Source organism: Paroedura picta, chromosome 9 (genome assembly GCF_049243985.1).
Source record: "Paroedura picta isolate Pp20150507F chromosome 9, Ppicta_v3.0, whole genome shotgun sequence".
NCBI lineage: Eukaryota > Metazoa > Chordata > Lepidosauria > Squamata > Gekkonidae > Paroedura > Paroedura picta.
In genome coordinates, this window is record NC_135377.1 from 21,663,954 (window position 1) to 21,689,943 (window position 25,990).

The following is a 25,990-nucleotide window of genomic DNA, read 5'->3' on the forward strand; positions in this document are numbered from 1 at the left end:
AAAGGAAAATAATTGGAAGGATTCAGGGAGAACTGAAACAAACCAACCCTCCCGTGAATTGTTTTCTTTACTTGAATGTGGGACACACTCTTATGACAAGATTCTTCTCACTCTAAACGTATCACAGATTTAAGAGTGTTCCATTTGCCAAGTTGAACAACTGTGAAATTTTGGGGAGCATTAGGGGAAAAAACCTTCTACCATCCTTTTTCTTCTTTCGGAATTAATGAAAGGTTCCCTGCCCCCAGGCTAATTTGTACTCAAAAATGTATATTATGGCAAATTTTACATGATACAGTCAAGACCAGGGATAGTCAAACTGCGGCCCTCCAGATGTCCATGGACTACAATTCCCAGGAGCCCCTGCCAGCATTCGCTGGCAGGGGCTCCTGGGAATTGTAGTCCATGGACATCTGGAGGGCCGCAGTTTGACTACCCCTGGTCAAGACTCTAAGATAATAATCCCTATGTGTACACTGAATTTTCAAGAATACATTTATTGTTTAAATGTAAAAAAAATTGTCGAGTGCACTATAGGATTAAAGATTACCTTTCGACATTATTTTAAAGCATTTACACGATTAACTGCTGCTTCTTATGGGCTTGAAGAGCAGTGAAATCACTCCATGTTCATTAACCCAGCACAGGGCCTTTCCCAGGGAAGGTAGCACAATGGAATGCACTCATGATAACGTGTGATTGGAAATGGAAAACCTGCTCTGCACAGCTGGCCGTTTTGTTCCATCATGATGTTAGCCCTCCAGTTTAGCTTATAAAATGTGGGGGTGGGGGTGGGGGGAAGGATTTACCCTGGCCCCAGAGAAATTTGGCTGGCCTCGACCAGAACCAGAGCTTTTTCAGCTTTGGCTCCTGCCTGGTGGAATGAGCTTCCAGAAAACATCAGACCTCTGTCAGAGCTCAGTGAGTTCCTGCAAAACAGAGCTCTTCCACCAGGCGTATGGTTGAGGACAATAAAACACGAAATATTAACATCTCATCGGCCTCCCTCCTATATCGCACCTGGGTTCTGGTTTCTATACTCATGGGCAGAAGTTTTAGAATTGATTTTAGAACTCTCTAAACTGCAATGTGAATATACTCCTGAATATATGTTGTTCACCTCCTAAGTCCGCTTGAGCAGAGAGGGCAAACTACGAATCTTCTAAATAAATAAATAAAACTAAAATAAAGATTTCTCCAACTATTTCCCATCAATTGGATGTCTTTTGGATTATTTTTATAAGTGCACGCAAGAGTGTCTTATTTTTAAACCAGAATTTCAAGTCTACTGTAATAGATCTCGGTCCCTTCTCAAAATCTCAAAAACCAGAGTAACAGACGGAAGTCCCTTCCCTCCCCTCTGTAAAATCAAAGTAGGCCAGAGAATCCAGCATACTTTCCTAGTCAATCCCCACGAGAAACCAGAACATGAAACCATCAAGGTATATAAAGTTACTAATGAGTACCCAATTCTACTTTTTTTTCCCCTTTATAAATAATGTTTTATTGAAAACCTTTCTATTCTGCCTTTCCATGTTATAAGAAGAGCTCACAAAATTTCTGCCAGCATGAAAACTGCTAAAAACATCATAACAATAGCAGCCATGATAAAACACCACCACAGCCCACACCAAAGTAACTGAAAAACCACATTCAAGCAATCCAATCGACCCCTTCAGCATCAAGTCACCACCTTATTCAACAGCAAAACTGATCAGCAACCCCTGCTAAAAGCCAGTGGGGTGGGCATCTTCTCTCCTCTCTTCCAGCAAACCATTTCACACCATTGGTGGCATGACCGAAAATGCCTCTAATCAGGCTGAGAATGATTAACCAGCCGTGCAAGAGGAGGCATGGGAAGTAAGAGCTGGTGAGAAGGGAGGACTTATTGCATGGGTTCCAGGTGGATCAAGGTATAATAGAGGAGTGGTCCTAAGAGCTACTCTGAGCTAATCTCTCAAAGGTCGTGGACCTCACAGGGTGTTTGTCATGGAGAGAGGAAAATGGTAAGCCGCTTTGAGACTTCTTCAGGTAGTAAAAAGCGGGGTACAAAAAAAACAGCTCTTCTTCCCTACTCAGAAACAAGCTTCATTTTATTCATGAGGCTTACTCTCAGGAAGGCACTGTTAGGATTGCAGCCATTGAGCCTCGGCTGCAGACGAACAAAAGAGATTATTTGTTATTCATAGTCTGCCTTTCTCACTGAGACCCAAGGCAGAATACATACCGTGCGTTACTACAATCAATAAGATGAAGAGACATCCAATCCAGTCCACCATAAAAATTTGAAAAAAGCATAAGTATTAAACATGGGGTGGGGGCAATTAAAGGCAAGGCATATGGGCAAACAGCTGTTGGTCTGCCCATTTGCAGGGAGATACCTGTAGAAGGCCCTGTTCAGTGAACTAGGTTACTGTGGCAGAACCCAAGGGTTCTGGCTTTGCATGTGGTGGCCGTTGTCTTCAATTGAACCTGGTAACAGATGGGCAGCCAAAGAAGTGAATGTAGAATCTGCGTAATATGAAGGTACCAGCTAGTTCCTCATAGTAACCTCACAATAATAATAACCACACCGCAGCATTTTAAGCTAGCTACAGTTTCCAAACAGATTTCGAGGGGAGACCTATATAGAGTGCATCACAGTAGTCTAGTCTCGATGTCATCAAGGCATGGATCTAGATGGCCAGATGAGCTGAGTCAAAGATATACCTACTTCCGTCTCCAGCCAGAGTGGTCTAGTGTAGGGATAGTCAACCTGTGGTCCTCCAGATGTCCATGGACTACAATCCCCATGAGCCCCTGCCAGCACTTGCTGGCTAGGGCTCATGGGAATTGTAGTCCATGGACATCTGGAGGACCACAGGTTGACTACCCCTGGTCTAGTGGCTCAGAGAGGAGGACTCTAATCTGAAGAACCAGGTTTGATTGCATTCTCCTCCCCCTGAAGCCTGCTGGGTGACCTTTGTCCAATCAGAGGGCAGTCAGAATTCTCTCAGCCCCACCTGCCACACAAAGAGGAAGGGAAGGAGATTGTAAGCCACCAGGAGACTCCTTAGGGAAGAGAAAAGTGGAGTATAAAAAAACCTAACTTTTCTTCTTTGGACATTTGTAACAAGATAGTGTATCAAAAGCAGCAGATGTCTTGGCCATTTCGCTTTACCCGTTTTCGAGAACTCAAGTCGCTAACTAGAACGGATTTACATTTGTAATTTTTTTCTTACCGATAATGTTTGAAATGACTGAAATTTCAGTCTTCCAGATGCCAAAATCCCAATCAATTTCATACGAGGGCTGCCCACTCTGTCTGTGAGCATGAAAACACAAACATATTGAATCACAATGCATCCTGAAGGACATAAATTGTTCCCTGTTCTGACTGCCAAGACATTAATTCACGCCATTTGTTTTCCCAGTGACCTTAACTCTATTGTATAATATGATGGCCCGTCTTACATTCGAACCATAAATCTTAGGGGATGATACAGCTTTCAGGTAGTAAAACCCAATTACACTTGCGTATGTCATCTTGGCAGAGATTAATAGACAGAAGAAGAAGGGGTTTTTTTGTACCTTTCTTTCTACTACCTAAAAGATTCTCAAAGCAGCTTACAATTGCCGACCCTTCCTCTCCCCGTAATAGACATCCTGTGAGGCAGGCGAGGCTGAGATAGCTCTAAGAGAACTGCGACTCGCCCAAGGTCACCCAGATGGCTACATGTGGTGGAGTGGGGAATCAAACCCAGTTCTCCAGATCAGGGTCCACTGAAAATAGTCTTTAAAATGGTCAAAAACATGAATTCTGTTTCTTAAGTCTTGCAATTAACCATGACAGGGAAGAAAATAAGAGCAGGAAAAGATTTCTAAGTCTTTTTTTCTGCTGTCAATTATCACGTCGGTGTCTCTATGTGCCCAAGGTCTGTCTGATGCACTTTCACACAATCCAAGTAGAAAGTCATTGTTGTGAGCCAGACCCAAGCATTATTTCTCTGGGGCCAGTACAAACTTGTAAGTTTTACCACTAACAATCCCATCTCACTCAAAAAGCTGTGAAAGAAAGAAAATGATGTGTTTTACAGCTGAAATGACATACATAGATCACATCATGGCAATGGGCTTGCAAGCTCAGGACAGAATGAGGTATCTTGGTAATGTGTACCCATTTCCCCATGGGCAGTAATGGCGAGATCAAAAGACTAGTGCTTTGGCAAACATTCAGGAAAGCTACTTGAATGCAATTTGAATACTGGAGTAACATTCACTCTCCTCCCCACCCTCACCCTGGCATACAAAGACACAAAGATGCCTTATACCAAATTAGAATTAAAGCCCGTTGTAGCAGATACAACGGGTGCTAGCAGGGGGAGGGGGAGAGAGAGGGAGGGAGGTAAAAAGGAAGAGAGTGATTAAGATAGAGAGAGCTTGGCATTGGGAAGAGTAAGGGGAGGGGTTGTCCTGTCTGTAAGGGAATGAGGTTGAATATGTGTGTTGTAGGGGGGGGTTGTGTTGGTGTGGTGACAAATGAGGGTGTGGATGTGGAGAGATGGGTGTCAAGAACCTGTGGTTTGGAATGTTCGTTGAGTGTGGGAGAGGACTGACCTTTGGGAATTGTGGCATAGTGGTTACAGATGAGCTTTCAAGAGCTTTCAAGCACCCAGCAGGCCTCAGTTATCTCTAAGCAGTTTAAAATCGCCATCACTTCCTCTCCCCATAACAGACACCCTGTGATGGAAGTGGCGCTGACAGAACTGGGAATGGGCCACAGTCACCCAGCAGGCCTCAGTTGTTTCTAAGCAGTTTAAAATCACCTTCCCTTCCACTCCCCATAACAGAAACCCTGTCAGGAAAGTGGGGCTGTGAGCTCTGAGAGAACTGGGAATGGTCCAGTCACCCAGCAGGCCTCAGGTGTCTCTACACGGTTTAAAATCGACTTCTCTTACTCTCCCCACAACAGTTAACATGTCAGGGAAGTGGGGCTGAGAGCTCTAAGAGAACCGGGAATGGCTCACAGTCACCCAGCATGACTCAGGTGTCTCTAAGGAGTTTAAAATCGCCTTCCCTGTGAGTGAACCTGTGAGTTGCATGCAAAGCATGTGGTCTATTACTTAGTAGCAGTCACTTTTGCACAGGAAGATCGTCTGCTCGGCCATGCAGACCTGTTCCTTGTTCAGCTTCTTATAGTGCAAGCAGCTACAGTTTGTGGACAGAAGCACAACAGAAAGGGGGAGATCGGTCTCTAGTCAATGTTCACCCAAATGAATCATGTCTTGGAAGAAAGATAGTGCTGCAGAAGAAAGGGAATCAAACAGTAGCTTATGGCTTATGTCCTGTACACTTACACCAACATTTCATGCGTCTCTGTCATAGTTTCCCCCAGTTTCTAGCTGAATTTGATGTTCATTCGTTGCTCTATAACAGTGGTTCTCAACCTGGGGGTCGGAACCCCTTTGGGGGTCGAACAACCCTTTCACAGGGGTCACGACAGGGCAAGCAGCTTGGCCAAGGCAGGGGGGGGGGCGCCATCCACACAACATCCTTGCGGGGTAGATCGAGATAGAGCATTCATCTGTCTGGAGCAGCAGAAAAGAGCAAGATGGGCATGGTGGGACAAGAGGCAGAACTGAACTAAGAAACCCTGGGGAAAAAACAATTTATATACAATCATGAACAATGGATCTTCACACCATTGTTCAGTTTCAGTTTAATTTCTGTGAAAGAACCCCTGCATAATTTTATGATTGGGAGTCAACCCCAATATGAGGAACTGTATTAAAGGGTTGCAGCATTAGGAAGGTTGAGAACCACTGCTCTATTGCACTGTGACCCTACCTCTCAGACTGACTACATTCAACTGCCCACAGCAGGTTTACCCTGACAGTCACATGAACTTCACACTCGGTGGTGCTTCCTGACGTGTCTCTGGATAGCCATGTGTATATGCGTGCATCTGGCCTATGTTGCTGTTCAGATATCGGACCATTCACTGAACTTTTTAGACACCTTGTAGAAGAAATCTAAACCGAGAAACTAACCTCGGATATGGAAAAGTGCTGTTTGTCACAAGAGGCAATTTTAATTGGAATCGTTTTGTTAGATCCAAGAGGGCAAATATGGCTCTGCAGTATCATTTCAGGTCCAGAAAACCGCGTGGACCTTAAGTATTCATAGACAAGAGTCCCAGTCCAAAGCTGGCTCCCACATACCGAACACAATTGGCGCTCTAGAAAAGGACTTCCCGATGCCTCATCTTGTTTGGCTCCAAAGCACCTGCATGGTCACCAGGAGTCTCCTTGTTCCTCCTCAGCATGCATCCCCTCTTTTCAGTTTTTTTTTAATGTGCATCAGCAGTTATATTAAGAAGAAATAACTCTCAACAATGCATAGAAATTCCTATGAAACCTGCAGGTCCCTTGGTTTTGTTTAGCTAAATTTGGTTCTCCTTAGAATCTCACTGCCCAATCCAACAATCAAACTTTCTGTAGTAAAATTAACCACAACAGGACCTCATCTTACATCCTCTGCCTTCTGTTGCATCTCGGTCCTCAGGTAAACCTTTTCAGAGCTAGAGTTCCTTTCCTCTGTGGATCTCCCATGCAGATAGGCAACACTGCCAATGCTTATCCACACACTAATGATGTGAAGAACATTTTGTGCAACCTTGATCTAAACTGGATCCCTGGAGCTGCCCACCAGGGATTTTTTTTTCTAATTCCCACACACACCCTGCTGTTCTATGTTTAAAAAAATATTACAGAGCCAAAATAAAACCTGAAAATCTGTTGCGATGCTTATATTAACACATTAATGAGGACATACTTACAGGTTAGGGGGCAGGCTGCTGGAAGATTTCTCACTGGTGACAAATGTACAAGCAGTCAGGATCGAACTGCACCTGCAAAGATACAGAAGAAGGTCTTTGTAAAAATACAGAAGGGCACCAGAAACTCAGTATGAGAGGACTGTTATGCTTCTTATAGTTGTCAACATATCAGGTCAAGGGACATGCCAGGATGGCAGACACTAGACTTTAGAAAAAAATGAAACAAGCATCCAAAGCCGGCTATTTGTTCTCTCATGTTTTGCTATGTATAATTTATTGAAATATCATTCTGTGCAGCTAGTCATGTTCTTTCCTGTTCACAATGTAAGTCATTGATTCCCAATAAACTTAGGAAAGGGAGGAAATTGTGCTGCTTCCTGTATAAATGACAAGTAAGGTTGTGCCCACTAGTAGATTTAGTAAATTCCATTCAGGAATGTTAAAAACGGAGTACAGCTGACAAATATACGGTATTTCTTCTTGATGTATAAATGTCTAGATAAGTTTAGCCTGTGTAGGGATGACGCTGCAGAATGGAACAAGCAGAGGTGCTTCAGGTGGAGCTGGACAGGCTGAAATTTGGCTTTGCCTACTGAATTCTGGCTTGTCTGTGAACAGGGATGGGAGCCCTGTCCGAGGCAGGGGTGGGAATAGAAAAAGTACCCAGCCCAAGCCTTTCCCTGTGGCCAGACAGGCCCTTGCTGGTTTCTTAACTCGATGGAGTTCCATGAAACCACCAGTGCAGGAATCATAGAATCAGTTGAAAGGGGCCAAACAGGCCATCTAGTCCAACCCCCTGCTCAACGCAGGATCACCCCTAAGTATCCTAAAGCATCCAAGGAAAGTGTGTATCCAGCCTTTGCTTGAAGACTGCCAGGGAGGGGGAGCTCACCACCTCCTTAGGCAGCCTATTCCACTGCTGAACTACTCTGACTGTGAATATTTCCCCCCTAATATCTAGCCTATATCATTGTACTTGAAGTTTAAACCCATTACTGCGTGTCCTCTCCTCTGCAGCCAATGGGAACAGCATCCTGCCCTCCTCCAAATGACAACCTTTCAAATACTTAAAGAGGGCTATCATGTCCCCTCTCAACCTCCTTTTCTCCAGGCTGCACATTCCCAAGTCCCTCAACCTATCTTCATAGGGCTTGGTCCAAGCCAGGCCGACCCAGCCTGCTCTTTTGCCCTTGGCAGATGCCACCAATGGCACAGCTAAGCGTCCGCGGGGCCCCACCGGCGAGGAAGGGGTGGGGTGGGGTGGGGTGGGGGGCTACAGGGCCTGCAACTGACCAGCTTGAAGCCCCCCGCTTTCCTCTCGCTGGCCACGCACTCCTGCGCACCAGGCGCTTCCGTCCCTTTGCGAGCTCGGCAGCGATCCGGAGGCAGGTTGCGCGGGGCGGCGGCTTCCTGGTTGCTCTTAAAGGCGCACCTCCTTCGGGGCGCGCCCCGGCCTTTCGTGCCAGGCCCAGAAGCCGGAGGGCCGAAGGAGTCCCCGGCTCGCCCAGCGTCGGCCTCTGCCTTCCGAGGGTGCCTGGCGCCGGGCCCTGTGCGCACGGCCGGCGGGGAGAAGCGGAGGCCTCGGGGGCCCTGGCGCGCAGGCTTTGGGGCGCTCGGTCTCTCCGGCCCCCGCGCAGGAAGGGGCCTTCTCGGCAGGCCCGGCCTGGAAGAACTGCTCGTCCCCGCCGGGCAAACCGCGCCAAGGGGACGCTCCGCGCCGGTGGCCGCTGAAGGCCCTCTTGGGTTCCCGCCCGGCCTGGATCCCAGGAGGATTTCTAGAGGCCACCGGCGCGGAGCGAAGACCAGGGCAGAGCAGGACGGAGGTTTTGAAGCGTTTTCGGACTCGGCGGCACTTGCTTCCGAGGAAACAGGCGAAGGGTTGGCCACTGCAGGTTGGCCACCGACAGGGAATGGGGGGCAGGGTTACTAGAGCCACGTTGGGGAACTCCTGGAAGAAGAAGAAGACCTGTATTTTTTTATACCCTGCTTTTCACTGCCCAAAGGAGTCTCAAAGCAGCTTATAAGCACCTTCCCTTCCTTTCCCTACACAACAGACACCCTTTGAGATAGGTGGAGCGGAGAGAACTCTGGGAGAACTGTTCTGTGAGAACAGAACTATCAGGACTGTGACTGGCCCAAGGTCTCCCTGCCGGCTGTATGTGGAGGAATGGGAAATTAAACTCGGCTCTCCAGATTAGAAGGTTAGCCACCTCTTAGCCACTCCATCATGCTGGCTGATGAGATTTGGAGTTGGGGCCTGGCGAGGACAGGACCTCAGTGGGCTACAATGCCACAGACCCAGAGCATCCATTTTCTCCAGGAGGACTGACCTTTGTAGTCTGGAGATGAACAGTAATTCCAGGTTCAACCGAGGTCCCAACCTGGACGCTGACATCCCTACCCCTAGCTGGAACAGGAAGGGGGGTGGACACCCTTTACCAGAATGAAATAATTATCTAAGTTTCCTAATTAAGGGTGACTTCCTGCAATAGGGTCCAATATGTGCTTTAATATTTTACAGCTTCTATTTCTGCATAAAGAGTCCAATTCTGTCTTGCCTTCAGATCCTCTTTGTTTTTTGATGGGGGGGGGGGGAGATGAACACATTTATAAAACCAAGGTTTGAGTTCAGAGCTTCCCTGCCCTTCACCTCCTTTTGCAGGGAAACATCTAAAGTCAAACTAATTTTTCAGAGACAGTTATAAGTCCTAAAAGAAACCAAGCCCAGATTAAGGAAGTGGGGAACTGGTAACAAACAAGGACCCCAGCTTGGCTGGTCAATTGCTTTGCCACACAAAAACTGAGAAGAAACAAAAAAATGCATTTGTTCAAATATAAAGAAAGGAACGATAAACACACAGGTATGAGCATACCTTGCAACGGCTCTCCTGAAGTCTCCAGTGCAGTCCAAATGACTGAACTCGGAATCTGCTATCTTAAGCATCAGTCAAGGACTGTGTGGCCCACCTCCAATAATGCGCGCTGTACGTCAGCAGCTACTGGTGTGACTGTACTTGTTCGCCTTGTGCACTGTAAGAGTTGGAATGGACCAGATCATGAGAAAAGCAGCACTTTTGAAATTACGTTTTCATGTTGAACTCGGATCTTATTTAATACCACATCGAAATTCTGTCTGGTACTTTACAAGTCAGCATGGTGCTGTGGTTAAAAGCAGCAGACTGTAATCTGGGTTTTATTCTCCACTCCTCCTCCTTGAAACCGGATGACCCTGGGCCAGTCATGGTTCTCTCAGAACTCTCTTAGCCCTGCTAAGAGTGATCGTTGTGCAGAGAGGAAAAGACTTCTTAAGGCAGGGACAGTCAACCTGTAATCCTCACTGGCAAGGGCTCATGGGAATAGTGGTCCATGAACATCTGGAAGATCACAGGTTGACTACCCATGCCTTAAGGTACAGGAAAATGGGGTATCAAAACCAACTCTTCTTCTAACACTCATGCAAAACACATCCCAAGAGTTCTCTAAAATGAACAAGTAAAGGGGCCCATCGAGAGATCAGGGACCAGGAATCTGAGCACTGATCACCACAAATTTGAGATCTTGACTGCACATGCAACAGAACGAAGTTTCTGAGGTGGCCATAAAATGGGCTGTACCACCAGACAGAAAGTGAGGGGGGAGTTAATACTTTAAATAGTTGCTGTGCACCAACTTCTTACAAATAGTAATTAGCAAACCATGGTTCTGGCCGTGCGGGGCAACTTTCCCCCTTACAAGGAATGATGAATGTCAGACAACACTGAAAAATAAAAACTCATCGGTAGGTCTGACTGGGAAAATCCATTCTACCACCTTTCCACTCTGCCAACTTGTCTCCTTATTCTACTACATGTGTAGACCAGGCCTCACTCAGGTTGCCTTCTGAAATAATCCTGGGTCAACCTGAGGCGAATATCTTCGCATAAAGTCATGACATGGTGCTGCATTGATAGCCAAAAAAACACGGAATTGTCAAGTGTAGGAGAGAATAGCACAACTGTGTGTTGGAGATTGTTCTCGGCAGCTGGCTCACATCTGTGCAACCTATCCCCCCCAACCCATCACCGTGATAACTGAACATCTGGTGATTCTCCCTCATCCCTCCCTTGCTGCCTAAAACCCAGAAAAACATCAACATATCTGATGCTGTCTTGTATTTCTTAAATCCTTCTTCCTTCCAGTCTCCGTGAAGGTTTTAGTAGTTAATCGACGGTAAGTGAAATCAACCATGTGGAGCATTTGAACAGAAAGAAAGAAGCAACCCCCACTCCAAGTTACAGCTGTAAGACAAAAAGATTTACAGATGTGATGAGAAACAATAGCTCTTTTATGCCTTCTTTGTCATTGCTTATTATGAGAGGATTTCATGAAGGAGCAAGGCTGGGTTGGATCTCATCCGCCACCCGGGCCCATCAGAACTGATTCTGTGAATGGATATTTTATGTGAAGAGTGAATCGAAAACCCAAACTCTCTTGGGGAAAGGGAAGGGAACAATTTTGAGGAGGAGAAAAATATGTGAAAGAAGAGCTTGTACCAAGAATGTCCTGGCATAATAAGGAAGCAAAGAAGATCCTGCTGACTTGGAAGCAGTGGATGAATTCCATTTAGTCTGACTTCCTGTTCTTCTCTTCCTGCAGGTATTTAGCCTCAGTGGGGCTAAATGGCTCTCAGCTCTTGGCCTGGGCTCACAGCCGGAGACCCTGTTGGACATTGTTTCTTCAACCCCAACCAGGCCAGATGCATCTGCATTTTCTGTCTTTGTTTTTGCAATTTGGAACATTTCTTTGTTGTGTGTAAGCCGCCCTGGCCTCAAAATGAGTCAGACTCCACCTCCTGCGAGATAGAGCCCAGGATGAGACGCCGTCTTGCTTTCACCTTTCTTTGGCAAATCCCCACAAGCCACAGCCAAAGGCAGCAGGGGATTTTAGCCCTCTCTCTTCACATCTTGGTCCACCTTCTGATTGCTTAGTTGTGGCAGGGCTTGTCCTCCCAGGCTGATTGGATTGTGCTTCCCTTGAGGCAGAGCTGGCCTGGATTTTGCCAGTGTCATCTAGTTAGGGGTGAGGCCTAGTTCACTCCCAACCTCTGAGCCAATGGGCCTCCCTCTGTGCTTCCCTCTTTCATTGGATCTGTCCACCTGAGGCTTTAAAACAACCTCCTGCTGACTGGTGCAGCTCCTAGGAAGTCACCATCTCGTGCCCCTCCTGTGTCTCCTGGCCGTGGCCTGCAGCAGCCCCCTGAACCAGCTGAACCTGGACAACAGTTCCTGGCTGTGCTGGCAAAGGCTCCTTCCTGCTCCCCACCCCCAGCTGTAACTGGCAGGTGAGCTTACCGTCCCTGCCCTCCCCCAACTGCTTCTGTGACCCTCCAGCACTGTTCTGCTGGGCCATATGAGTGTGTGGAGAGCTTTTCCTGCCCCAGTGACATTGCTGCAGCCACTTGGCATGGTCCTGGTGGCTAATGGTGGCCATGGGAGGGGGAAGAAAAGAGCAGGTGGCTCAGTGGTAGAGCATCTCCTTGACATGCAGAATCCCATGTTCAATCCCTGACATCTCCAGCGGAAAAGTGATGTGAAAGACCACTGCCTGAAACCCCAGAGAGCTGCTTCTGTCTGAGTAGACAATGACCATGATGGACCAAAGATGCTTGCTTTATTATTATTTATTTATTATTATTTCAATTTATTTCCCACCACTCCTGGGAACCGACTCTTGGCGGGTTACAATATCAGTCCATAACAATAACCCCCCCCCCCAATAAAACCCCATTAAAAACATGAGCTACAAAGGACATAAAATACAACATGGAGGTGTAACTCATCTACCCTTCCCACCAACAGGGGTGGTGGGAGGTGTAACTGAACACCATCAGATGCTCAAGTGGACGTATCTACTTCTTAACGAGGGGGGAGGGCTCGTTAAGAAGTAGCTTTGAAAGAAATAGCTTTGTCAGAATAATAGCAGCTCCTATGGCCTCAGTGAACGTTCTCGAATAACTCTGCACCTTTTCTGTCTCAATTTCCCATATGTTAAAAAAGCCTTGGAGAGAAGAAGTGACTAATGTTTATGACATGCCAGCAGAAGCAGACATTCAGCTACAGATGGACTTTCAGAAATGTGACTCACTAGCTGTTATCTTCTTCCTGACTCAGCAATATGGCTTTAATGAAAAGCACTGCCCATGGCCACTTTTGGAAAGCGGCAGGATGTTAGTGCATCTTTGAGCCCTTGATACCACTTTCCATTTTTGCTAAACTGAAACCGCAAAGGTTGAGTCAATGAACCAGAAGGAAACCCAATCTGAAAAGCTCAGTTAATTATTATGGGGCTGACCGTATAAAAATACACCTGCCAAGGCATGAAAAACACATCAGGACTCAACATCTGGCTAGGAAAACAGGCCAATATGTTTTAATGCCGTTGGATGTCTTTGTGCCGAGAAAGCAGTGGTGGTGGTGGAATTAAGCATTTCAGGTTAAACAAATATCAGCTAGAATTTAAACCAGCCTATAAGGGGGAGGAGAAGCATCATTTCCCAATGTACAGTGGGCAGGCAGAAGAAATGTTATCACAATGGAAGGAGAGAAGGTCTGGTTGAATTAAGGCAAAAATTATGTTCCCACCTAAGTAAGGAGTAACTGGACATTCCAGCCATGCACTAATTTCTCATTTAAGCATACTACAAACCAGCCATGCACTAATTTATCGTTTAACCAGACTACAAACCTGGCAGCGTTCTCCAAATTCTCCTAGGCTTTCTTTTCTCTCTCTCTTCATGCTCTAATCCCCATAAGTAGTAAATGATTTGCTAGCAAATTGTTATGCCAGAGATTTAGCATTTTGGTTAATTATTTCTTTTGTAAGTGCCAACAGGCTCCAAGCTCAATGAGCTAAACACTGCAAAACACGTATACAATTGAGTTTCTAGAATCCAGATGTCTTGAGGAGCTACTCAGCTGGCTAGAGTACTGCCAGTTCTATGGGAATGCTACAAAAGAAGACGTAATGTAAACTCCAGAGCTGTAGTGTTTCCGAATGTTCCACTACCCTAGCAAGAAGCATTTCCCAACCTCTTCCTAAGAATGAAATGTGTGGAAGTTGTAGATTTGTTGATTAGATGCTGATCCCCTTTCCTGTTCAGTAAGGTAGGCACTTCTTCGGGGGAGAACTGGGTCTTCCATGATGTAATTCAAACTTAAAAATCTAGGGAAAGGATTTGAAACATGGGAGTGACTTAACCCTTTCACACTCACTGTATTCCCCCAACATAATCCATATCCCTGATCTATTATTGGTTCCAGCATTGGAGTGTACCCCTTTTGCCATCCTGGAAGTACAGACAACTTGGGGGATAATTTCTGCTGGGGGAATGTCCATGAGAAGGAGAAGAAGAGCTGGTTTTTTGTACCATGCTTTTTAACACCCAAAGGAGTCTTAAAGTGGCTCACAGTGGCCTTCCCTTCCCCTCCCCACAACAGACAGACACACTGTGAGGTAGGTGAGGCTGAGAGAGCTCTGAGAACTGTGACTGGCCCAAGCTCTCCCAGCTGGCTGCATGCAGAAGAGTGAGGAATCAAAGCTGGTTCTCCATATTAGAGGCCACTGCTCTTAATCACTACACCAAGCTTAAAAACCATGAAAAACTGCGGTCCCAGTCAAAATCACCTTCCCAGCAGCTTTTGCACTCTATAAGGTAAAGGTAAAGGTATCCCCTGTGCAAGCACCGAGTCATGTCTGACCCTTGGGGTGACGCCCTCCAGCGTTTTCATGGCAGACTCAATACGGGGTGGAGTGCCTTCCCCAGTCATTACCGTTTACCCCCCAGCAAGCTGGGTACTCATTTTACCGACCTCGGAAGGATGGAAGGCTGAGTCAACCTTGAGCCGGCTGCTGGGATTGAACTCCCAGCCTTATGGGCAAAGCTTTCAGATGGCTGCCTTACCACTCTGCGCCACAAGAGGCTCTTTTTTGCACTCTATAGCAGGTGATAAAATCACAGATTCCCCAATGAAAGTGTTGTTTGACCCTTAGAAAAAGAAAGGAAAGCAGAAAGACTAATATCTTTCTATTTTTGACACAGGCAGCTGAAAATCAAATGCCCAAACTCAGAAGTGGCTTGTGTGGGTGTTCATCACTCCAAGTTTTAAAGATGCCCAAATAAGCAGGTGAAAACTTCTACACTCATCGCCTGCATAACCTGCCCCAGGTCTCCCAAGGAGGCAGTGCTACTTACTGACAAAGAAAAGGGTTGATTCAAACAATCCAGCAATATTGTTTTTAAAAATGCACATGGAGAATTAGGAGTCTTGAAAGCACTGAACTGACTCTGCAGCCATCCCGTTCAGCCACATTTCCCAACATGCATTTTTGGGAGGGGAGATGACTGCCGCAGTAAATAAACTGATCATTAGACTCGGCTTAGTTGAACATGGATTGGGGGAAAAGAGATTAAAAGTAGTGAAGCAGTGGGGAAGTAAAAAAAAAACTCCTTGTGTAATTGGAAGAGATGATGGATAGGTTTTCTGGAGCCCCCCAATTAGCCCTAATGAGCCTAATAGGGCAATTTTTGCCAATCCTGCTGCAAATCAGTATAACCTCAGTCACCTACTGAGGGGGGGGGGGGTGGATCCACAATATATGCTAATAGAAGAGATATGTGTTCCAGTCACTGAGAATGGAGAACGCTTTCTGTGAGCGGCAACAAGGCATCCCAGTCCTTTCCCTCTTTTTAATTCCCACACTGACTCTTTGTCCCAGCAGCAAGCGGTGATCTCTTTTCATCATGTAATAATAAAAAAGAAGGAGGTCTCCTTCTTTCTCACACACCCTAGAAGGAGGCAAGTGACATGTAGACATGGTAAAAGGCTATCCTTACTTGACCAATCCAAATTCCGGTGGTTTGACAAATTAAAGGCCAGGAATGCATGAGCCACTTAGGACTGTACTTATGCTGCATGTATATGTAGATTAATTTAGATGGAAAGGTGGGGATGCTCTGGACCAAGCCATCACCTGAGTCAAGGCTTATCTATGGACACAGCGGACTCCGATGCTGACTGCCCATGGTATGTTGCTCTTACAATCACTGTGGGTGTGCGGAAATACAGGTTTGGGGCACAGCACTCGGGGGAAAAAAGAGGGGTAACCCTAGCCCATGCTGCTGACTTCTCTGCAGCTCAGCAGACTAAAGGAGGAAAAAACTACACCAAGGCACAGCTGTCTTTGCACGCAATGTTGCACACATCTGAGTCGTGAGCCTCTCATATGTCACACTTGACTAGTAGAGGTGTTGCCACATTTCATGAACATGTTGTTTTGATTTGGAAATGCCATGGATGCCTTGCTTCTCCCTGCTTACTGCTCTGATGACCCTGTAAGGACAAAAACGTAAAAAAGGTAAAAATCCTGTTAATAATCATGACAAAAATAATGATCAATAAACAGCTGACTCCTCTTGCGTATGACATGTCAATGCCTTTCATTTCATGGGCAATATAAGCAGGTGTCTATTACCCAACACTTTTTCCTTCTTTGGGGGATGGATTCTAATAATTAGGTCGCTACAGCACATGACTGTGCTTTAGATGCAGCCAACCTGAACGCTTCATGAGAGAAGACTCTCAGGGTCCACACATGTGATGTTATTTAGACTGGCCATGCCACAATAAAGTGGTTGGACTCTTACTGCATCACTACCCTGTGTGTGTTGTTGTTCTTAATACATCTCCTCTTCTAGAATCTGGTTTCTTATGAATCTTGTGACAGGAATCATTGTGGGAACAATTTTCTCATGGGGGAAAAATAGGATACATTGCGCAAATGAGCTTCACTCATTAACCTTTCCAGGAAATGATTTCCAGATTATTTTCCTGGGATAAGCAGATGTCCCAATTATTTCCTATTGTGGCAAGCTGTTTACAAGTCAACTATGTCCCTGTTGACTAGAATGAACTCTTCTAGGACACTGAATGCCTCTTTAAAAATCTGCTCTTGAAATGATGACTCTATCAAAGCTATTTCTTGTTCACCAAGTCAGAACCCATTATTATGCATTCTTTTCTTTTTTAATATCAATTTGATCATACAGCCCTGGCAAACTTATATTCCAGACCTTCCCATTCACTGACATGGAACATTTATTCAAAAACCATCATTCAAAAGGCTGATATTTCTAAAATGATTTCTCTTAGTACATTATTTTAATTCCTAAGTTCTGATTTGGGATCAAGGTACCACCTTTCAAAACAGTATCGATCAACGTAACAACTCAAAGTAGGCAAGACAAATATAAAACAGTAGTTGTTATCAGCATCTCTTTATAACTACCATCTGCCTGTGGAATATATAGCTCCCACGTTATCTCAGTCCTTAAAACAAACTCAGAACCGGCTCTAGAGGGACAGATTGTACATCATTGCTACATATCCTAATAACAAAGTGTTGTCCCAATTCCAGATGTCTAATCTGTGGATCTGGGTTATACAGAAAGAAAACAGATACTTCGACAAACTTGGGAGCCCCCCCCCCCCAGATTTGCAGAAAAGTCTGAAATGATTACCAAAAAAAATTACTCCAGAACGAAAATGCTGCCTGTGCATGCAGAGATATCATATATACCTCCTGCAGTCAATAGCAGTCTTTAATATACTTCTTCACAGAGCCAGTTAGGTGTAGTGGTTAGGAGTGCGGACTTCTAATCTGGCATGCCAGGTTCGATTCTGCACTCCCCCACATGCAACCATCTGGGTGACCTTGGGCTCGCCACGGCACTGATAAAACTGTTCTGACCGAGCAGTGATATCAGGGCTCTCTCAGCCTCACCCACCCCACAGGGTGTCTGTTGTGGGGAGAGGAATGGGAAGGCGACTGTAAGCCGCTTTGAGCCTCCTTCGGGTAGGGAAAAGTAGCATATAAGAACCAACTCTTCTTCTTCTTCTTTAATAAATAGGTTCTGCCATTCAATATTGTCATTTGCTCATTGCACATCTAAAGTATGCCTTATGAATAGCAGACCCCTGTCCCAGCTTTGCCATGAAATGCCAAGATAATGTTTTCTCTCTTCACTCCTGCTGCGCTGCATGCAAGAGTGGCTCATATTCGCAATATCTGTGCAAATACATGCTCCGTGGCATCATCCTGAGTGATGGAGGATATACCAGGATTGCCTGATGCAATATGCATGCCACCTGAGTGATACTAGGGACTCCCAGGAGCACATCTCTCTCCCTGAGTACTAAGTCGGCAAGGAGTGGGCCAATGCTAAGTGTTAATATCAACTGTGTCATGCCACAGTTTCAAGTGGATGCATCACTATGCAAAGTGTGTTTCCAGTGCAAATCCAAAACACTATGGGTCAAAACCTTAAAATCTGAGAAGCACAGCCTCACTGCAGGGCTAAGATTTAGACCCGAAGTGAATAACATAGTATGACTGACTTTACACAACATTAAAGACGACGAAGAAAATTAAATTGTTCAAGATTTTCTGTTCTTACCGTAGTATTCCCCATTACTATGTGTAGGTGTGAAAATTCAACACCGAAGAAAGCTGACAGGAGGATAGTTGATTCATGTGAAATGTGGGAGAAACATTTTATGAATACCATGGACCACCAGAAAGACAAATAAGTGAGTTCTAGATCAAGTTAAGTCTGAACTCTCCCTAAAAAGCTAGAATGACTAAACTGAGCCTATTGTACTTTGATCTCATTATGAAAAGACAGAAGTCACTGGAAAAGACAATAATTATGCTAGGAAGATTGTAAGGCAGCACACGAAGAAGACCCAGCATGGGATGAACGGACTCAATCAAGGAAACCAAGGCCCTCTGTTTGCAAGACCTGAGCAAGGCTGTTAACAACAGGAAATTTTGGAAGTCATTACTTCATAGGGTCGACGTAAGTCAGAAGCCACTTGACGGCACTTAACACACACAACATACTTATGACTACTGCTACTGCTGACAGTGGTGATCGTAGTAGTAATAGTCAGCCAGTTGTACAAATAAGACCAGATCAGGTCCTCCTGCCAATTTCTGTAATTACCCTCTCTCTAACAGGTAAGATTTTTTTTTAATTTTTTTTTCAATTTATATCCCACCATGCATGCCATTACATAATAAGCCCACATTAAAACAATCCCCATTAAAAACCCATTAAAACCATCATCCATATAGTTTACAATTCATGGCAGTAATGGACACCTCTCTCCCAACCGGTGCAGCTACTCAGGGCACTTAAGCCAACTAAGAACATGGTGGCAGTATCTCCCTGCGGAGCTGTCCGATCTTCCACATCCTGGCCTCAACCAGATACCTCAGCATTTCCCCCCCAAAAAACCAATATCAAACAGAAGATTCCCTCTTCAAGTCCACAGAGTTTCCTCCCATTTTTAGAGGCAGTAGTAATTTATTTAGTGTTATAGCCACCGGCCTTAACATCTTACAATAAATGAGATAAAACAACTTTAAAAGCATTTAAATTTTTTTTGTTACAAAAAGACAATGATAAAATACAGTGTTGGGTTAATAATGATAAATACAGGTTTAGAGATTGGCATGTACAAATCACTTCCTTAACTTAATCAATAATAACAGAAAAGAGGCAACCTTAAATGTTATAGATGAATTTGTATCTGCCAGGTTTTCAGAGGCAATATACCTGTCAGGGAGATTTTGCAGGAGACCATGACTTTGTAGTTGTTTTTGCTGCTAGTTTACTCATGTATGCTTTATCTTTATTTTATTTTAAGGCAATGCATTTTTACAGTAATCTTAATGTTAATGGCCTCAAACTTCTGCTTTTGAATGTCAACTTACGTTTTCTGTTAAAGTATATGACCACATTGTAAATTATATATTTTTAAAATGGTGGAACCCTTGGTTGATTAACAGAACACCGATCGTCCGTGACATTTGTGGGAAATGGTAAATTAATTTCATAGAGTCACTCATGTGGCAGCTTTAATACACTTCACCATAGCTTTAAAAACAGGTTCTGCCATTCAATATTGTTAGTTGCTCACTATATATCTACAGGATGCCTCAAGAATAACAGACCCCCTTGTCCAAGTTTTGCCATGAAATGTCAAGATAACGATTTCTCTCTTCACTCCTGCTCCTCTGATCATAGTCACAATATTTTTTGGTTGGTTGTATTGGACAGGAATATTTAGCTAATCTCTTCCCTTTGGTTATAACAATTCTCAACCAATCTGGCACTTTGATAAAACAGTATTTGTAGTGAAAAGATTCCCTACAGCAGACAACCAATCTTTTCACTGCAAATTTTGGCCAAGAATTTGGAGCAAGATCAAGCAGGTAGAATTTCAGAAGTATAACGGTAGCAGCTTCCTAAGAATCTGTAGTAATGTGTCTAAATGCTTCAGACACACAAATGCACATTTGGTGCTTGAAGGCTGCAATATCAAGGGGACTTTTAAGTATGAAACAGCCGACATACATCATAGACAGTTTTTATATAATCTGACACAACCTCCAAGACAGTTTTGAGGGGAGACACATGAAACCGCCTTATACCGAGTTAAACCATTAGTCCATTAAATTTAACAGGAGACGCTTGGGATTGAACCTGGATCCTTCTGCATACAGAGCAGATGTTCTACCACTGAGCCAGGGCCCCTTCTCAACCCTGAACAGTCACACAATCCACAATCATTTCCAGACCTCCAGTTTAGCACAAGCCATTACATCCAAAGGAGGAAACCACAGTTGGCACTTTCAGCTCCAAACCTGGACTGTAAACCTGCCCACAGAACACCCACCTGGCATCATATCTCAGCCAGACCGCTGAGTGATGTGTGATTCCCCCCCCCAGCAGAAAGGAAAAGAGGAAACACCCCCGAGAGGGTGGTCAGTTAAAGTGAGGGGAAGGGAAAACTTTGACACAGAGCTGACAATTACTGTGCTAGAATACAGATGATTAAAACATTGATACTGAACTGGAGTTTTGGCATTACCCCCATGACTTAGATATGGGTGAGCATTAAGACCAGAGGAACTTTAAGTTGGGGGGGGGGCAGGGGTCCAAAGTGTTGCAGTCAACTCATTTGGAGCTGTAACCAGTCAGATACTTTAAGTTATCCTTTCCCTGTATAAAATACACCAATATTTTCTCATTCCTAATCTCTTTTAAAAGCCAAAGAAAAGAGTATTTTTGACAATTTCTATATTTCTTTGTATAGACAGATTTGGAAAATGTCTTCCTTAGAAACAAGACTGAAGGGAGCGATGAAATTTTTTAAGAACCCAAAAATCTGGTAGAAACACAAACTTAATTCCACTGCTTAAAATCTGGCCATGATGAACAACAAAGTATCATATCTCCTGTTTAACACCTAAATACTATGATTTAATTAAGTCCTCCACCTTTGAGAAATTCAGTCTATTATAAATAATCTGGTGTTATAGAGGGATCAGTGTCAGAGTATAGAAATGAAATGCACCACATGGGAACAGCAGACTTTACTTTGGCACTTTAAATTCAAATGCTTTTGCCAGAATCCTGTTTCTAGATGGTTCTTTAAAGCCACTGTCACACTCCAAGCCGAGATGTTACTGTCTTATATGACTAAATCCCATTTAAAAATTGCTTAGCTTGTGCCAAACAATAATAAAAAGGTGTCCAAAGTACAGTGCTTCTATTCACTTTCAAGGAACATCAAACTATTACAGAACAGAGAATCTCAGGTTCGGCCTCTTGCAAACTATCAGCAAGGGAGAATTTGCTAGCCCAAATGGTGACACCCTATCTGAATACATACCGAGCCACGGAAAATAACAAGCAACAACTTCTGAATTAGGAGGAACACAACCTAGAAGAAAAAGCCATTTGTTGAACATGTAGCCTAATGGGAAAAGATCTGTCACCCGAATTTCACTGCCGTCTGGTTCTTTTCTCATCTGGCCTGTTGTAGCTGTGTCGCCTCACTAGCTGCACATTTTCCATTTCAGTTTTTGAGTAGATCTTTGCTTTTGACAAAATCCTCATTTCCTGCTCCTCTGACCGCAACCCAGCTCTGGAAATCTCTGTTGGCTTAGTCGCCTTTCACATGAAGTTCATTTTTATATTTTAAGCTCCACTTGCACACAGTCTTATTCCCCCCCCCCCCGGTTTCCTCCCATCTTCTCTTTGGTTTCATGTTCCACTTTCTGCATGACGGCTATCCCAAACGTACTCCAAAAAACCTTGTTTTAAACACTTACCCAGTACACTAGGTTTTCTTTCTTGCCGCCTGCCCTCTTCTTTACTTTGTGCATGAACTCCTTGATGGATAACGCCTCCACATGTGCTCAACCACTCTCCATGCCACTTGCTTCCTTGATCTGTTTTCTACCTTCATGGCAGTGAGGTTTCCCTTCATTAAAGCCCACACAGCCTCTCTTCAAATCACCATTACTTCCCTTACTAGCCTTCTCCTCTGCCTCACTCTTGCTAGTCCTTCACCAAGCCCCGTTTTCCATCCCGGTTGCAGCAACTAAACAAGGACTCATCCTTTTCTGTCGTCTGTGCCGTACAACGCACACTGCCTGCATAGGCTGAGATATCTGTTCATTGAGTTTCTGGGAAGCCTAGCTGTTGCTCCTGTCAGACAGAGGTGGGAGGATGTTCAGGAAGAAAGAGACAGGCAGGAAGGGGGCTGCTTACCCCTCTGCCCCAACCTGGGATTCCAGGAGAATGTATGTTGCAGAAACATGAGTGGTAAACCCTGGCCAGGGAGAAAGACTTATAGGAGGAAAGCAACTGGTGAGAAAAAAGTTAACCACAGCCAATGTGGTTTGAACACATCAGTCTGCCTTTTTTGAAGTCAAGCCATTGGTCCATCAGGGTCACTACTGGCTTCTAGGTTAGCAGCAGCTGTCTGGGATATTAGGAATAGGCCTTTCACATCACTTACTAGTAGACTGGTTTAATGGAAAGAATGAAGATTGAACCTGCAATCTGCATGCAGAGCAGATCCTCTACTGCTGAGCCACAAGGTGTATAATTTGTCGGACAAGTCATGAAGTTCATTGAATGAGCTAATCCTGACTCAGTCATGAAGTTCACTGGATGAGCTTAACCTGTTACTCTCAAGCCCACCTTCTGTCAGCCCACCTTCTCTCTCTTAGTGATTGTGTGAATGAAGAAGGGACGGGGAGATCCATTCAAGCCACTTGGAGCTCCATGGAGGTCAATAAACAGGTCAATAAACCTCTCCTTTTGCCTGCCGCTTCTTCCTTGCAGTTGTTTCCCCATCACCTTTTTCTTTGAGACAGTAGCTGCTGAACATGTGAGATATTTCTGAATGCTAGCCATATAAATTTATGGGTCTGCAATAATTCTGCCTTCACTCAAGCTCTTTTAACTTCTGGTAGTGGCTAGTTTCAAGGGCCAAGTCAGAGCATGAAAACCAACATTAATGCACAAGGAGAACTGAAATAGTATATTCATGTGAATTTGACCTGTACAGAAACAGCACATATTGCTAAGTACTTAAAATTTCATCAGTCTTAAAAGATTCAGCAATCATCGGTACAGTTAATTTTTAATGCTGCTAGATGGCTTTTTCTGGTGAAATGGTTGCTTTAATCACTACTTGTGCAAACAGCTGGGGGAGGGCCTTTTCTTCCCCCCAAAATCCCTTCATCATGAAACCATTTACAATGTCAAAAACGACTACGCTGTTATCATGAGAAAGAGCTCAAAAATAAATCTGCCATAAAATATTTCAGTATTAGGCCACATGATTTATTCAGTAGTGTTTATGTTCCCAAATTACAATTTATGTCTATCCATGTAAGACTACAAAAGTTACCATTAGAATTGTCTGTGCTTATAAAATACCAACATTTTCTTTTTTCTTTTAAACTGTTATATACTCATTAACACCAGTCTGCAACAAGTTACATAGAATCATAGGCACTTCAAAGGCTTTAAAAGACGTTTACAACTTAAATGCATTTTTGAAGAACAGGAAAAAAAATTAATCCCTACTCGTACCTTCAAACTGCCAAAAATTAACCAACAGTGGCCATATAACTTTGCAGCTACTTCTCAGAATACTGTTCAGAATCTTTGGGTTGGTGGGAGCTTGTCAGTAGCTTACTACAAATCTCCCATAAAGAAGATTTACTTTGTAAGGGTATGACTATGCAGTTTGTCGTAATAGTCCAATTTTACACATGAATTTGCTGCTGTAAGTTTCAATGAAGCTATAGGAACATTGAGGAACAAAGCAAGGTGTAAAATGGATTTCCTGACACTAAAATTCATACAAAGTGGAGGTTAAAATTTACATAGCTGAAAAAATACATTTACACTAAAAGCTACCATTATCTGAATTATCCGAGGACAGATTGCACCATGACAACTACAAAAAGGCTTTTTTTTTTGTGGAAACAGATAAATTAATAAAAATTAAAACTAACTTGTAAGATCAATCAGACATGCTGACAAAAATTAAACAACTTTCAACGAACCATAGGATAAAACAATCATTTTCATTTATGCATAAAGTTTCTTTTTAATGATTCGGTGAACAGCAATGGCGATATAAAATAATGTTTTGCCACTGTTATTCACAGAACACTGCAAAATGTTAAGATTTTAACTTTACATTTTCTTAAAAGGAATACATGAAAAGTTTTAAATACAATGGGATTTTTTTATCATAAAGGTGCCATAAAGGCTCTTTAATGAAAAAAAAAGTTCTTCAATATTCTATGCAAAAAAAAAAGCTTTATTTAAAAAGTTCAGTGATCTCTTAAACAGAGACACTAAGTTAAGAGTTTTATGCATAAAACTCTTTAGTAGGTGCCTTCTGGTAAGCAGCACTGGATGGTTTACGTTCCCCAAGGTCATAGCTGCCTTCATCCTTCTTCCTCATGCGATATACCAAGAGCAAGATCAGGAAGACTGCAAAGAGAAAGCCAATAACTCCACCCGCAATAACAGCTGAAAAGGGAACAAAAGAGACACAGTAAATTTCAGAAGGGATGCCAAGGAGTGATCCATACTTCTAATCTGTTGCTCTCCGAGTAAAATCAAATATCCTGTGCTTTTTACATTTAAAGAAGGCTCAAAAGTAACACACATTTCGACAGAACAAATTCTGAAGCCAGTGGGCACCTTTAAGACCAACAAAGTTTTATTCATGGTAGGAGCTTTCTAAATAACTTTCTAAGCTCCTACCTTGAATAAACCTTTGTTGGAATTAAAGGTGCCCAGTGGACTCAAAATTTGTTCTGCTGCTTCAAATCAACACAGCTCCTCATTTGAACATGTTGTCCACCGTCAACAGGAGATTAAAATCTGTTCTTAATATGATGATAACCACACTCCTGAATATTGGAAGCTAAGTCTTACTGCATCCAAATGAACCTAATACATGTAATTAAATGTCCATTCTTAGTGGACACGGATACAGAGGGATGGCAGTCTCCAAATGAGATCTAGGGATCCCCTGGAATTACAGGTCATCTTTAGATTACAGAGAGAGGTTCCCCTGGAGAAAATGGATGCACTGGAGGGTGCACTCTATGGCACTGTGCCCCACTGAGGTCCCTGTCCTCCCCAGGCTCCATCTCCAAATCTCCAGAAATTTCCCATCTAACAACCCTGCCCCCCATCCACCACAAGTGGCCCCAAGGAACCATATAACGTTGTATTGTACCAATTCATGCCATTTGTTCATCAAGGGCAATATTGTCAACTCAACATAATGCCCACCCCTATTCATATATACAATGAGTGGTGGGTTTGGTCTATTTTTTTTAACACAAATAGAGCATGAGGGGTACTACCCTTGCCTTCTTCTCCCTGCTCCTCCTTTCTGTGTTTTGTCTCTTGAAAAACTTTACCACCACCTCAGCTCCAAAACTGGAAGCAAGCAGCAAAATGAGGTAGCAGGAGACACAGGATTAAGCTCCTCCCCCTCCCTCCTCTACTTGATAAGCGGACATGGCTACAATATTTCCTACCCCACACCATCATGTCTCATTTGGGACCTGGACCACTAAGTGGCAGCAAAATATGAGATACAGAAATGCTGACGTCTTCTTCCATACTATGTCTCAAGGAGAAAAGTGTCCCAGTGTTAATATCATCAAGATATAATAAACTGACACCTGATTAGGGATGGAAACAAAATGGCTCATAAACTAAAGTTCCTCATGAAT

At 43.9% G+C, this 25,990-nt stretch overlaps 2 protein-coding genes across 7 annotated transcripts in view; both read right to left on the reverse strand.

Annotated features, from left to right (window-relative positions):
- The window catches only part of CPQ (carboxypeptidase Q), a 179,264-nt gene extending 168,354 nt beyond the window's left edge, over positions 1–10,910 (reverse strand). The window contains exons 1-3 of one of the 6 annotated variants that reach the window (XM_077351841.1): positions 8,111–8,548; positions 6,818–6,889; positions 3,222–3,304 (exon numbers count right to left, since the gene is read on the reverse strand). Coding sequence is in view for 3 of the 6 variants with exons in the window: in XM_077351843.1 (XP_077207958.1) it covers positions 6,818–6,889; positions 9,691–9,761 (143 nt within the window). In the remaining 3 variants the exon portion in view is untranslated. Of the gene's footprint in view, positions 1–3,221; positions 3,305–6,817; positions 6,890–8,110; positions 8,549–9,690 lie in introns of those variants that run through there. The other 5 variants (XR_013234034.1, XM_077351843.1, XM_077351840.1 and 2 more) reach the window with 5 other exon arrangements.
- Positions 10,911–23,539: 12,629 nt separating this feature from the next.
- SDC2 (syndecan 2) overlaps positions 23,540–25,990 on the reverse strand; it is an 80,424-nt gene continuing 77,973 nt past the window's right edge. Inside the window, exon 5 of the mRNA XM_077351845.1 lies at positions 23,540–24,767. Within this exon, the coding sequence (XP_077207960.1) occupies positions 24,604–24,767 (164 nt within the window). The 3' untranslated portion in view covers positions 23,540–24,603. The remainder of the gene's footprint in view (positions 24,768–25,990) is intronic.